Source organism: Balaenoptera ricei, chromosome 11 (assembly GCF_028023285.1).
Source record: "Balaenoptera ricei isolate mBalRic1 chromosome 11, mBalRic1.hap2, whole genome shotgun sequence".
Classification (NCBI taxonomy): Eukaryota; Metazoa; Chordata; class Mammalia; order Artiodactyla; family Balaenopteridae; genus Balaenoptera; species Balaenoptera ricei.
In genome coordinates this window covers 103,061,018-103,075,222 of record NC_082649.1, presented here as the reverse complement: position 1 = coordinate 103,075,222, position 14,205 = coordinate 103,061,018, and the positions used below count along the sequence as shown (strand labels likewise).

The 14,205-nt window shown below is 53.2% G+C and overlaps 1 protein-coding gene across 2 annotated transcripts in view; it reads left to right on the top strand.

Moving 5' to 3' along the window:
* The first annotated feature begins 2,142 nt into the window (after nucleotides 1-2,142).
* FGD5 (FYVE, RhoGEF and PH domain containing 5) overlaps nucleotides 2,143-14,205 on the top strand; it is a 115,540-nt gene continuing 103,477 nt past the window's right edge. For both annotated transcript variants that reach the window (XM_059940448.1, XM_059940447.1), the window contains exons 1-2: nucleotides 2,143-2,267; nucleotides 10,789-13,471. In XM_059940448.1, coding sequence (XP_059796431.1) covers nucleotides 2,255-2,267; nucleotides 10,789-13,471 — 2,696 coding nt within the window. In that variant the 5' untranslated portion in view covers nucleotides 2,143-2,254. The remainder of the gene's footprint in view (nucleotides 2,268-10,788; nucleotides 13,472-14,205) is intronic.

Sequence of the window (14,205 nt, the reverse complement as noted above, 5' to 3'; positions counted from 1 at the left end):
TTGGAATTCTGCCTCCTCACAAGCTCCCAGCACAGCTGGTCAAAGTCACAAAAATTCCAGCCTCTGCCACTTTCAGTCCCAGAAAACCAAAGTGATCCCAAACATTAGTCTGAACCTCTGTCCCAGGCCTTTATTTTTGTGGACAACACATATTTTTTGAAGACCTACTAAGTGCTGGATTCTTTATTAGATGCCAGGGCTGCAGGGGTAAGCAGAGCAGACACAGCCCCTGCCCTGGAGTCATCACCCTGGCATGGGGCCATTTCTGGGCCTTTCGTCCCCAAATGAGGGACAGGAAGGGATGGTGGTGGTGCAGGGGGATATGTTCCATGTCCCTCCCCACCTACTCCCACATAGTAGATACATTGGCTGAATTGCCTAAATGAATTGAGGTGCCCCAGCCCCGCACCCTCCCACAGAGTGCTGGGGTTGCTGCGAGCCTACACCCTGGCACATAGTGGGCTCACAACCAAACTACTAAATGACCAAGCCACACCTTGAGCTGGGTCCTGGAGATGCAGACATGGGACAGCCAGGGCAAGAACAGTCAGGAAAGCTCATGTGAACTCTTAGTTTACTCGGTTTCCTCAAATGTAAAATGGGAAGAATTTTGATACCAGCTTCATAAGGTTGTGGTGAGGCTTCAACGAGTAAATATGCAGGTACAGAGCTTAACACCTTGCCAGGCACACAGTAGGTGCTCTATAAGTATTGGCTGCCAGTTACAGATGAGAGACATGACCCTTGCCCTCAGCTTTCAGTGGCTGATGGAAGGAAGCCCTTGGTATGGCTTTCAAAGCACGCCTCACCCCAACCTTCTGTGCCTCTTATCAGATGTTGCCACCCTCTATTTCCCTGCCTTGCCAAACCCCTCACAGCTCTTCCATCAGGCCATGCCTTTTCACACATCTAAATCTCTGCCCAAGCTACTCCCTCCACCTGAAAGGCCTTTTTTTTCTTTTTGCTGGAACCCTCTCCACTCAGGGGCCGCCTCTTGAGTTCCCACAAGCTCCTGTCCCCATCCCAGCACTTGTCCGGGGAAGGAGAACTGCCTATGTTTGCGTGGCCAATCCAACGGGTGCTCAAGGGTGAAGGCTTGAGTCATCCGTGTCACCCAGCACCAGGCCTGGTCCCAGCGAGGTGCTGGCTGGTGAGCGCTGAATGGACAAAGGCTCCTCATCTACCAGGTCTCCCTTTCAATGTCACCTCCTCAGGGAGAGCTTCCTTGATCACCTGTTCTCTACTCCAGAGGTTCTCAAACTAGCTTGCATCGGAAGGACCTGAAAGATTTGTTAAACACGGGATTTCTGATTCAGTTAAGTCTGGGGAGGGCCCTGAGAATTTGCATTTTTAAAAATTACTCTGCCCCACGACCCTGGTTTATCTCCCTCAAGGCACCCATCACTCTCTGAAACGATGTTTATTGCTTATTTGTCTTGTGTCTCCACTGACATCCCATTTAAGCTCCACTAGGGCAAGAATTTGGGGCTGTCTTGTTCTGCGCTCAGCACTGTGCTTGGCCCAGGACTGAATGAACGCCCGAGGTTGAAAATAAAGTGACAGACGGTCCGCTGGGCGAAGGGACCAGGAAGTCCCCAGAAGCCCAACTCGCCAGCTTCACCCCGCCCCTCCCATCCTAGTGCCTTGAACCTCGCGCAGCTCCCCGAGTCCCCACGGCCATGGCCCCTTTAAATGTGCGCGGGGACGCCTCGCCCCTCGGCTCCCTCCATCCCTGACAGAGCAGAAAGGGGAGAAAAAAAAAAAAAAGCCTTCCTCTCCGGGAGCGGGAGGAAACGTCTAGGAGGGGGCGGAGGGGTAGCGGCGGCAGCGGCGGCACGGGCAGCGGCGCGGCGGCCAGAGCGCAGCGCGCGCGGAGCTGGGAGCCGGGAGCGGACGCGACACCGCGCGCTGTCCCGGCCGCTGCCCCCCCGGCCCCGCCCCCAGAGGCTCGCGCCCTGCGCCCCCCTGGCCCTGCGCGCCGCGCGGAGTCCTGAGTGAACGCGACGCCGCGCTCCCCGCGTTCGCGCCCCTTCCCCTCCCTGCCCCCGCCCAGCCCCGCCCAGCCCCGGAGGCTCGCACCCCCCAAGCCCCCACTTGCCCTGCGCGCTGCGCGAAGTCCGGCGCGCGCCGGGGGCGGGGCAGGCGCCAGGGGGTGCGGGCCCCGCGGGGCGGCCATGGAGTGAGGCGGCGCGCGGACTCGTGCTCGGAAGGACGGACGCACCGACGGGCGGCCCCTGGCTCCGCGCGCTGGAAGATGAACAGAGCAGGTAGGAGGCTCCGCGCGACCTCAGGCGCCGAGGGACGCGCGCGAGGGGCCCCCGCCAGGCGCTCCAAGTTGTAGCCCGCGGGGCGCCGGGAGCGAGCTGCCGAGAAACCCTCGACCTTCCCACTCTGCTCTGCCTCGGCCGAGGTATGGGCGGGTCACGAGTGCCCTCGCCGGGGAGGACGAGAACATCGGGGGCCGCTGCCCCTGTCCGAGACGCCCAGCCTCGGGGACGCCCCCTCGGTCTCGGCGAGGCCGCACCCTGGCCACATACGGCCGTATCCCTCTCCCACCGCGGTCCCGGTATTGAGAGCCCCCTCGCAGCGGGGAATGACGCTCCCTTCGCAAAGGCGACTTGGTCGCGCCCCTAAATCCTCACTCCTGCTCCTCGGGGTCCCCGCCAGGCCCTCGCTGGCCCCTCAGAGGCCCCTCCTGGCCCACGGGAACCGTCTGAGGTCTTCCCCACTGCGGGGTCTATTCCTGGTCCCTCGCTACTCCGAGGCGCGCCCTTAGCGGAGTCTTGCTCCCTTCTCTCTTCTAGACGCCCAGACTTGGAGCTCGCTCTCCGTTGGAACTAAAAAGCCCTAAATTATCACACACGCACCCCCGCAGCGCACCCCAACCCCCTATAGTGCCGTGGCCCGGGGCCTTCTTTGTGCCTCCCCCAGGGGACCGAACGCTTAGGGGACGCCGAGGCTGAGCCGCACTCCAGGCGTTCCCTCCCAAGCCCTTGCTTCTCTGCCCTCCAAATCTGCCTTTGTGAGGCCAGGGATTCCGTGAAATCAAGAATGCGTTTTACAGTAGATAGTGACCCCTCCAGAGGAGTGCCATTTAACAGATTTATTAACTGAGACTCAGAGATGGGCGGTGCCTGGAACCCAGTTCTTGGGTTCCTGACTCCTCCGCGGGGAGGGCAGAAAGTTCCCTCCAAGAGGCGAGTTTGCAAGGCAGCAGCCCCAGCTAACTTCATTTGCCTGACAAGGAGCGATTACTGCTCTTCTAATATTTTTCTCTTAGAATTTAGCAGAAGGCAGCTCCCTCTCCGACCAACACCCTTGTCCGAATCCGTACTCCAAAACACACATCCCTGAAGAAACAGGAAGCCACCATTTTGGCTGTCTTAGAACCATATCCTGCTGCCCTGAGTATGTGTAAAAAGTGTGTGTTTGTGTGTGTGTGTGTGTGTGTGTTGTGGGCTTTTTCTTTTTAAAATCTTTCTGATGAAAAAAGTCATTGTCTTAGGAGTGAGGTGCAGATGGGAGACGTTTGGCTGGATTGATCTGACAAAGGAGAGACTTGGGGGCCCGGGAGTGTGGTAGCCGCCTCCCTGTGTCCAGGCCCTGTTTTGCTGAGCGTGTACGCACCTGGACAGTGCGTGAGTGTTGGTCGCAGAGTAGGGGGTGGGAGTGGGAGTAGGGATGCCCCTTTTGAGGAGTGGAAGAGGCTGGGGCAGGGTCCCAGCGCCCAGCCAGCCACTCCTTGTACGAAGGAGGTGGCCTGCTGCCTGATCTGGCACAGCCTGGACAGAGCCAGGCTAGCTCTTTCCTACACTCCTAATAAAACTCGCTGAAAACAATGGTGAGAGCCGGTCCAGTATTCCCACGTTTCCCTGCATGAGGCTTGGGCAAGCCCTCCCTTCTCTGAGAATTTGGGGGATGGAGTGAGCCGGAATACACGTAAAGTCAGGTTTGGTCCCAGGAAATCTGCCATCCAGTCATTTGTCTCCAGCATAACCCTGGTTACTTTTTCAGTGTGACGGCAGTCATAGACCTCACGTAATGATTTCTGTGTGCCAGGCTCTGAAGTTCCCGATCATGCAGCATAGTGGTTCATAGACTCCATGGGACTGAATGTCGTAACCACCATCCTCTTAGTTACTGTGACACAGCCAGTGTGTGGCAGAGCTGGGGTTGGAGTCCAGGTCTGTCTGAGCCGGGGACCCATGCTTCCCGCTCTGTCGTGGATCACTGGACTAGCCTAACAGCAGCCTAATTAGAAATCATCAGGCTTCGCTGGGACATTCCAGCAGGCACCCAGCAATGAAAGTTAAATTAAGATGCAATTGGAAGGTGAAATTGGAAGATAATTACTCTTGGAACATATGGTTATGAGAGTTCCAGGGGGAGTATGGTGAACTGCAGTTGAAACAGACACAGGGGCTGAAGATGGGAATGTCAGGGGACGTCATCAGAAAAGCCATGAGTTTAAAAGGCTGTCGTCCGCCAGAGCAAGCAGAAGGCACTTACTGACTGGTTGGTGCAGTCCCCTCACTCTGCACATGTGGAAACTGAGGCTCAAAGAGGGGAGGGGACTTGCCCAAGGTCTCCCCTTCAGTTAAAGGCAGAGCCGGGAGTGGAGATCAGAGCTCCGACTCCCAGTCCAGTGCTCCTCCCAGTACCTCTTCTGATTTAAACTCTGCAGAGCTGGCAAGGGAACAGCAACATGGATGTGTGAGTGGCAGATATTTAATTAAAGTAGAGAGAGAAAATATAAACTGGTACCAGGGGGCTGGCTGGGGATGATTTCTATCACCAGAAGCTCTTAAAAATCTCTTCCTCCTGTCAGTGTGACTCCCCACCCCCAGTTAACTCTTGGCCTCTTGGTTCAAAGGGTATTCTGCGTTCGAGTCATCCTCAGGTGTAGCAAATTGCCAGGAGGTTTTTGAGAGTTGGTACCTCAGGGTGGGGAAGGTGTGCCCCCCAGGCCCTGTGTTACAGAGAGAGAGTAGGTTCATGCAGCAGCCAAAGGGACTCAGGAGGCAGCAGAGGGTCCAGCAGTTCCATCCATGCTGGGTTCTGGACAGTCAGAAAGTTTAAGCTCAGCCCAGAGGAGGAAACCCCTGCTCTGATTTATCCGGTAATTGCCCCATCCCTGCCATTCTCTAAAGCTCAGCCAAACTGGACTCTTTACTCCCAAAGGGCTTGCATCTAACTGCCTCTGGGCCTCTGCACATTCTGTTCCTTCTGCCTGGAACACCCAACCTCTTGTTTTAAAATGTTTTTAATTTAATTTTTATTTTATATTGGAGTATAGTTGATTTACAGTGTTGTGTTAGTTTCAGGTGTACAGTAAGGCAGTTCAGTTATACATATATATGTGTATCTATTCTTTTTCAGATTCTTTTCCCATATAGGTTATTACAGAATATTGAGTAGAGTTTCCTGTGCTATACAGTAGGTCCTTGTTGATTATCTATTTTATATTTAGTAGTGTGTATATGCTAATCCCAAACTCCTAATTTATTCTTTCCCCACCTTTCCCCTTTAGTAACCTTAAGTTTGTTTTCTAAGTCTGTGAGTCTGTTTCTGTTTTGTAAATAAGTTCATTTGTATCATTTTTTTTTAGATTCCCCATATAAGTGATATCATACAATATTTATCTTTCCCTGTCCTACTTACTTCACTTGGTATGATAATCTCTAGGTCCATCCATGTTGCTGCAAATGGCATTATTTCATTCTTTTTCACGGCTGAGTAATAGTCCATTGTATACATGTACCACATCTTCTTTATCCACTCCTCTGTCGATGGACATTTTGGTTGCTTCCATGTCTGGGCTGTTGTAAATAGTGCTGCAGTGAACGTTGGGGTGCATGTATCTTTTCGAATTAGGTTTTCTCTGGATATATGCCGAGGAAGTGGGATTGCTGGATCATATCCAACCTCTTTTTTGATAATTAAAATCCTCCCTGTCCTTCAGCATGCACCCTGGTGCTATCTGTCCCCTGGGTCTTCTCTGGGCAGAACTGGTCTGAGACCCTTGTACTGAGAGCAGGGGCTCTATGTGGTTCCTCTTTGTGAGGGAAGCAGGGAGGGAGCAGACCTGGAAGCTCTCACACTCTTCATTTTCTCTCCTCCCTCTTCTGTCTCTCTTGCTGGCTCCTTCTCATAACCTTTGGGCCACCGGGGCTCCCTCCTGGGCTCCCGCTTGTCTCTGCCCCCGCTCAGTCACTTGGTGGGCTCACACGGCTCATGCCTTAATCCCGTCTCTGTGATGGCTGCCTCCAGGCCACTCCCGGGAACCCAGGCTGGTCCATCCGAGAGCCCACTGACAGTTCCTCTTGGGGCTGTGATAGGCAACTCAGATGTAACACGTGCCAGTCGAAATTCTGGTTTCCTCCCCTGGCACCTGCAGCCTTCCCCAGTTCAGTTGGTAACAAATTCACTTTTCCAGTTGCTGTGACTCAAAATCTTCGTGTTGTCCTTGATTATTCTTTCTCTTACACCCCAAATCCAAACTGTCTGTAAATCCCACCAGGTCTACCTTCATATTTGGAATCTGACCTTTGCTTTCTTTCTTTTTTTTTTTTTTTTTTACCACTTCCACTGCTACAGCCTGGTCCAGGCCTCCATCTTCCCTGGCCTGGATTATCGCAGGCGCCTCCTCCCTGCTCTCCCTCCTTCCATCCTCACCACTTCTAGTTCGTTCATCACACTGGCTGGAGTGTGCATGGCCTTCTGCTCAAGGCTAAGCAGCATCTACACAGTCTTTGTTTTGTTTATTGATGTATCTAAAGAGTCTAGATGAGTGCCTGGCAAATAGTAGGTGCTCGATAAATACCTATTTAATGGAATTGGATTAAAGAAAACTGGATAGGAACGAAGGAAAACCAGTCATTCACTTTATGGTCACAGTTAGTCCTTCTAACTCAGCCTTATGTGAATTTCTCACCTGGTTAGCGGTCCTTGGTCTCCCTGGCCTCAGTTTTCCTGCGTTTTGCCCTTCTCTGCTGGGAGCCTTGAGTCTGCACTGTAGAAGAAATGCTCAGTGGCAGAAAGGTGAAGGCAGAGGTTCAAGGGACTGGACCAGGAAGCAAGAAACCCCCATTCTGGGACTTCCCTGGTGGTCCAGTGGTTAGGACTCCACGCTCCCAGTGCAGGGGGCCCGGGTTCGATCCCTGGTCGGGAGCTAGACCCCACGTGCTGCAACTAAAGATCCCGCATGCCACAAAGAAGATCTCTCATGCTGCAACTAAGACCCGGCACAGCCAAATAAATAAATATATATTTTAAAAATCCTATTATTAACAAAAAAGAAACCCTCATTCTACTGGGGCCCTGCTCTGGACTCGCTGAGTATTCCAGGCCAGTCACCCGCCCTCTCTGTGCCTCAGTTTCCTCATCTTTCAATGAGGGGTCAGACGAGGCCTTTCTGACTCTGGCATCCTTTGATCTCAGAGGGGTTGTGGATGAAACGCCCTGAGCTCTAGAGCTGGGAGCAGGGCATGGACACTGTGTACCTGTCACTCCTTAGGGGCTCCTGTGGGGAAGGCATTTTCTTGCAGGATCACGCCTCAGACACCCACTGTAACCTTTTCCGAGGAGACGGCGCCCACAGATCAATAGCTTGATTGGATGAAGGATGGGGCGGGTGGTGGGAGCGATGCAGCCTAGGTGATGGTCATTTTTCATGGCCCGTCTGTCCCTCTGTCAGGTCTCGTGGTGCCCATGTGAAATACCACCTGTTAAGGATGAGAAGTGAGAGTCCCCACCCCCAAAGAATAATTTCATGCCAATGCCTGACACCTGATGTTGAGAGCGTGAAGCTCGTATTACGTCATATATCAGTGTAGAGCAAGACTTACACCAGGGGAAGATGTGGGGTAGGGAAAGACTGACTTTATTAGAACGATAATAGCTACTGCTTATTGAGAACACCTGTCTATGCAAAGTCCTGCTAATATATATCTTTTAATCTTCATAACAACCTCTTCAGAGTAGGTGTTACTATTGAACCCATTTTACAGATGAGGAATCTGAGAGTCAGTTTCATAGCTTATAAGTGGCAATGGCAGAATTTGAACCCAGATCACCAGGCTCCAAAGGCTTATTATTACCCTGTTACTCCACATTGACAGGTAGCTCTTTAAGTTCCAAATATTCAAATTTTTTTTAAACTAAATTGGACAGAAATTTTTCTAAATTAGGCTATATTTGACTGAGTATGGAAACAAGAAGTTGGAAAGTCACTTCTTTTATCTTGAAGACTCTGGGTTATTATCCGGATGCCAGTGGCTGGCCTGGGTGTTGGTGCGGATGAACGTAGGTGTGGGTTGGGACGTTGATGCAGTGGTTGCTTTAGCCTTTAAAGTCTTGACAGCTGTGCCTCTTCTCTCCATTTCGTGCTGTTTGCTACCACATCTTACAACTGGCAGTGTTGCTGCTCTCACTGCACCTCCACCCCCCACTGATTAGCTGTGTCCTGGGAAACCATACAACTAAGTTCATTAGATTTATGAGCAATGTACAGAGGCTCTGGAGTCAGGCCCTTCCAGGAACAGAGTGCATGGGCTTTATAACCCTATATTATTGCTGTCCTGGGCCTTTTTTATTTCCTTTGGGGCTCCTCAGCTGAATTTTGCATAGCTGTGCCAGTTTGGGGGAGATGATATTGACTTTGGCCTCAGATGTACTGAAATTGAGGGGCCAGTGGGACAGTCCCGTGGAGATGGGTTAAAATCAGTTAGAGCTGTGCTAGCTGGCACCATAGCCACTACCCTCGTGTGGCTACTGAGCACTTGCAGTGTGGCCGGTCTGAATCGTGATGTGCTGCAAGTGTGAAATATACCTTAGATTTCGAGGACTTAGCACAAACAAGAGTGTCAGATATCTTGTTAATAACTTTGTGTATTGATTACATGTTGATCCAAACATGATTCATTGATTACATGACAATGTCCAAAATGATAATATTTGGGATATATTGAGTTGAAAAATGTACTGTTAAAATTAATTTCACCTGTTTCTTTTTGACTCTTTAATGTGGCTATGAGAAAATTAAAAAGTACGTGTGTGATGATAAATGGGGCTCACATTATATTTGTCAGACAGCCCTGGATTAGAGATGACCAGGGTTAGATGCTGCAGGGATTGAGCTGGGAGTCAAACGTGTGGAGAGGAGGAGAGTTTGCTGACAGACCTCCAGGCCCTCTGCTCAGTCTTCCTTCTGTCACAAGCCAGGCTGGCGTGCTGAGGCTGCTTCGTATCACACCCAAGGCTCAGTGGGGATGGAACTGGGAGTTGAGACTAGTCTGAAGGGGGGGGCCTGTATGTCCTAAACCTGGGCCGTGAACAGCCAGACAGTGCTTTTTTTTTTTTTTAATTCATTTTATTTATTTATTTTTGTCTGCGTTGGGTCTTCTTTGCTGCGCGTGGGCTTTCTCTATAGTTGTGGCGAGCGGGGGATACTCTTTGTTGCGGTCCGCAGGCTTCTCATTGCGGAGCATGGGCTCTAGGCGCATGGGCTTCAGTAGTTGTGGCTCGCGGGCTCTAGGGCGCAGACTCAGTAGTTGCGGCACACGGGCCTAGTTGCTCCGCGGCATGTGGGATCTTCCTGGACCAGGGCTCGAACCCGTGTCCCCTGCATTGGCAGGCGGATTCTTAACCACTGCGCCACTAGGGAAGCCCCAGGCAGTGCTTTTGAAGCGAAGTTGGAAGGATGGAGTTGCATTTCACGAACATCTGCATTCCTCACCCTGCCTGCAGTGTGGACCGGGGCTCGGAGGCACGGCGGGAGGTGTGAGGGCATGGCTGGCTGTGGCAGGAGAGATGCTGAACTTGGAAGTGGGCGACCCTTGACCCTTCCGCTTGTCCAGGTCCCTCCAATCCTGCAAAAGTGAGCTGAAGTTTCACCTTCTCCGAGAGGTCTTCCCTAGCCGTGGCAACTCTTGCTTCCCTAACTCCTGTCACACGTGCATGTTGTGCTACATCGTTTATTCTGCCGTGGCTGATAGATCCTCAACATCCACAGGGGATAAGGCCTTTTGCAAATATCCATGTTGGAAAATACCATATAATTTCTCCTGTGAAATTTGGAGGCAGGGCAGTTAGCTGGAAACCAGTCTTGAAGCATGTAGAATTCAGAGGTGACCCTCAGAAGAATCATATGCCACCATCCCAAGCCTGTGGTGTATCATTCTGGAGGGAGGGAGATATTCAGTTATCATATTCCAAGGGTCTGTGGCTCAGTCCTCCAATTGTTCTGTTAGTCTTGTCTCCCTAATTCAATTGTGAGTCCTCAGCAGAGGTGTTCTTCTCTTCTTGACCCTAGAAGCCTCTACCATCTACAGTGCCGGGTATATAGATAGAAGAGTGAATTAGTGGTGGAATGACTGTGGGCTCCATGAGGGCGGCAGGGGTGCTGACCGTTAGGATCAACATTGGCTCATGGGCCCGTGCACGTCGAAAGCATTTACTACATAGCTGTTGAGTGAATGAGTGCAACGACGTGGACACCTTTATGTGAGGAGCACAGGGTGTCGTCCAGTTGGGTTCTGTTAGCTGGACTGTGCATAGAAGAAAGATCTCTTCACCTTGTTTACAGAATGAATCTTTATTGGAAGGTCGAGGGATTTTAAAGATGTTGGTGGAGGGTGTAAGCCTGACAGAACATGGTAGATTGGGTTCATGTGGGTTGGGAAACCATCTTCAGTGTTCTCTTGTGAATGGTAAGTAGGAGACTCTGAGTGGAAGGAAATAAAGGTAACTGTACCTTTTCTCTCTCCTTTTCTTATTTTCATCCTCTAGATTCACCCAAACCACCAGTTGCTCCCAAGCCGAAGGCTGCCAGTCCCCTCACGCCAGTGACGGCACCCAAATTCCCCTCGTCACCCCGGCCCGAGAGTCTTCACAGTCCCAACTCCATGTCCAGGGGGCCGAAACCCCCCATCGCCCCGAAGCCCAGGCTGGCTACCCCCAGTGAGTGGAGGGCCAGCATCTACATGATCAACAGCTTGAACAAATGCAGCAACGGGAAGCTGCCCTGCGTAGACAGGGGGCTCTACGACGAGCACCGGTCCACCCCAGAATGCTCCGAGCCCGAGGCAGACGAGGACTACATCGTGGCCCCCCGGGCTCCGCCAGCAGAGGACGGACCCAGGGATGGGGGCTCCGTGGAGAATGCAGTCACGGTGCCTCCGGAGGGCAGCGGGGGGGAGGAGTGCCAGGAGACAGGCGAGGAGTGTGAGCAGGAAGGGGCAGCGGCTGCAGAGGACTGGGCAGCCCCGGCTGAAGCGGTGCTGAGTGGAGAGGGTGATGGAGGCGTCACCCCCACTCCTGAGGACGTGGAGGTGGAGGACTGTGCCTGTGACTCGGGGGCAGAGGAGCAGAAGTTCACAAGTGAGGAGGAAGAGAAGCAGGTGGAAGAGCACAGCATGTACAGCCTGGAGGACGGGGGTCCTGGGGATGGAGAGGCGGTCCTTCCAAGCGATATTCTAAGTCACCTCGATGCAGAGGATTCAGCTGCTCATGGTGAGGAGCCCGGGCCGCCTGTGACACCCGGGGAGTCAGAGGAGGATGGTGAGGAAGGCCGCACCAGCACAGACCTGGGGGCACCAGATGAGTGTGTGGGCTCTGACGGGCCCGCTGAGCGGGACGCTGCCGATGGTGGCGAGGAGCCCCCAGAGAACGAGGGGCTGGCCACCGGTGTCCCAGAGGCGGAGGCGGCCACAGACAGCCCTGACATCTCCCAGGAGGCGTGTGAAGATGCCCCAGGAGGTGGCGGCCAGGATGGTCAGGATGAGCCACCTGACCAGAAAGAGAAAAGTGACCCAGAAGAAACAGCAGTGGTCACCCAGGAGGCGGGAGAAGACCCTCAAGAAGACGAGGACCCTGTGCAGGATGAAGGAGCCGAGGAGAGCTGCCAGATCATTCCTTTCGAGAGAGACTTTGTGGACGACTTTGTGGCTCCACTCTCAGGACGTCCCTACGAGTTCTTCCCAAGCGAGAGCACCTCTTTCTGTAGCGAGAGCTGCTCTCCTTATTCCGAGTCAGCACAAAGCTTAGAGTCAGAGCAGGAGCCGCGGTCGGGGGAACGTGCGGAGCAGGACACCGTGGCTGGGCCTGGATGTGGCCGGCGTGGCTCCCTGCAGGGTGGCGGCCGGGAGGGACCCTCTGTCCCTGACGTGGTGGTCATGCCAGAGGAGGAGGATGCCGCGGACGACGCGCTCGCCAACCCCTATGAGATGGGAGTTGGCCTGGCATGCGGGGCAGACCCTGGGGAGGGGGAGAAGCCTGAGGCCCAGGCTGCCCTGGACACCGCGAGTGGCTGTGCATTGAAGGAAGAGGTGAACTCTGATGCGGAGGGCGGCCTGGTACCCATCGACAGGAAGAATGTCATCACGAGGGCCAGGCCCCACTCCGGGAAGATGGCTGGCTGTGTCCCAGAAACTGTCCCGGAAGAAACGGGACCGGAAGCTGGCTCATCAGCCATTGGCATTGGGGGTGCCACCAAGGAGGCGAGGAAGGCGGTCCTGTCATTGGAGGGGAAGCTGCTGGACGTCGGCAGGGCCTTGCCAGCAAAGCCCAGAGCCTTCACTCTGTACCCGCGATCGTTCTCCGTGGAAGGCCGAGAGATCCCCGTGTCCCTGTGCCGGGAGCCCGAGGCGTGTGGCCTAGACGGCCATGGGATCAAGAGGAAGGACGACAACCTCTCTCTGCCCTGCATGATTGGCTCCTCTGGCAGCTTCTCCCAGAGGGGCCACCTCCCATCCAGCGGCACCTCCACCCCATCTTCCGTGGTTGACATCCCGCCCCCTTTTGACCTGGCCTGCATCACCAAAAAGCCCATCACGAAGAGCTCCCCCTCGCTTCTGGTGGAGAGTGAGCCCCCGGACAAGCACACCAAGAAGAAGAAGCCGTCCTTTAAGCGGTTCCTGGCACTGACGTTTAAGAAGAAGACAGAGAGCAAGGTGCACGTGGACGTCAACGTGTCTTCGTCCAGGTCCTCCTCGGAGTCCAGCTACCATGGGCCGGCCCGGCTCCTGGAGATGGACCGGAGGAGCCTCAGCAACTCCCCCCAGCTCAAAGCGAGGACCGGCAAGCTCCGGGCTTGCGACTCGCCCTCCTCCCTCATCTTCTACAGGGACGGCAAGAGGAAGGGCGTCCCCTTCAGCAGGACGGTGTCCAGGGTGGAGTCCTTCGAGGACCGCTCCCGGCCTCCCTTTCTGCCCCTGCCCCTGACCAAGCCGCGCTCCATCTCGTTCCCCAACGCTGACACTTCGGACTACGAGAACATCCCGGCCATGAACTCGGACTATGAAAATATCCAGATTCCACCTCGGAGGCCCCCAAGGGCCGGGACGTTTACGAAGCTGTTTGAAGATCAGAGCAGAGCCCTGTCCACAGCAAATGAGAATGACGGCTACGTGGACATGAGCAGCTTCAATGCCTTCGAGAGCAAACAGCAGAGTGCAGACCAGGAGGCAGAAAGGTACTGTGAAATGACATTTCCTTTGCTGTTTGCCAGGTGTAGCTATCCGAGAGGCATGCTTAGGCGTAGGGGACAGAACGGACTTGCTTTTTAGCCTCAGGCTCAGTTTCTCTCTAGCTTTGTGACTTGGGGTGAGTGGCTTCAGTTACTTCATCTGGGAAATGGATTTGTGCTACCTCTAGGCAGAGTGTTTGAAAAGATGAGAGTACCTAATCTATTTGAAAGTATTGGCTAAGATGCCAAATATAGTGCCCATGTGACTGTATGTATTTCTGTTATTTGGGGTACATTTCTCATCTCCTAGGTACATGGCTTTACTAGTCCCTTCTGGGAAAGTCACCAAAAGAGAAGGTTCTGGAATCTTGTCAAACAAAATATCTTTCACCATCAGGAAAATACCCTAAATTGAGATTGAGACCTCTTTATTGTGTCAATATATACTCTGTTCAAAGGAACTAGAAAAGACAATTTATTTAAATTGTTTAAAGAGCTAAGGGTGCCCTGAGCTAAGTTTCTGAATAGAGGTCTTTAAGAGGTACGTCCAAGCTGATTTTTTTTTTTTTTTTTTTTTTTTGGACTCAGTCACCTTGGAAGTGAGCGTGAAACACTGCAATTATTGACAACAGTGGCGGTTTTCTGACCCCACCTTCCCAAGACTGACTGAATGTCCTGTTGATCATCCCAGGTGGATAATTGCCAAATCTTGCTGTTTTTTATGCACCATGGATGCAACT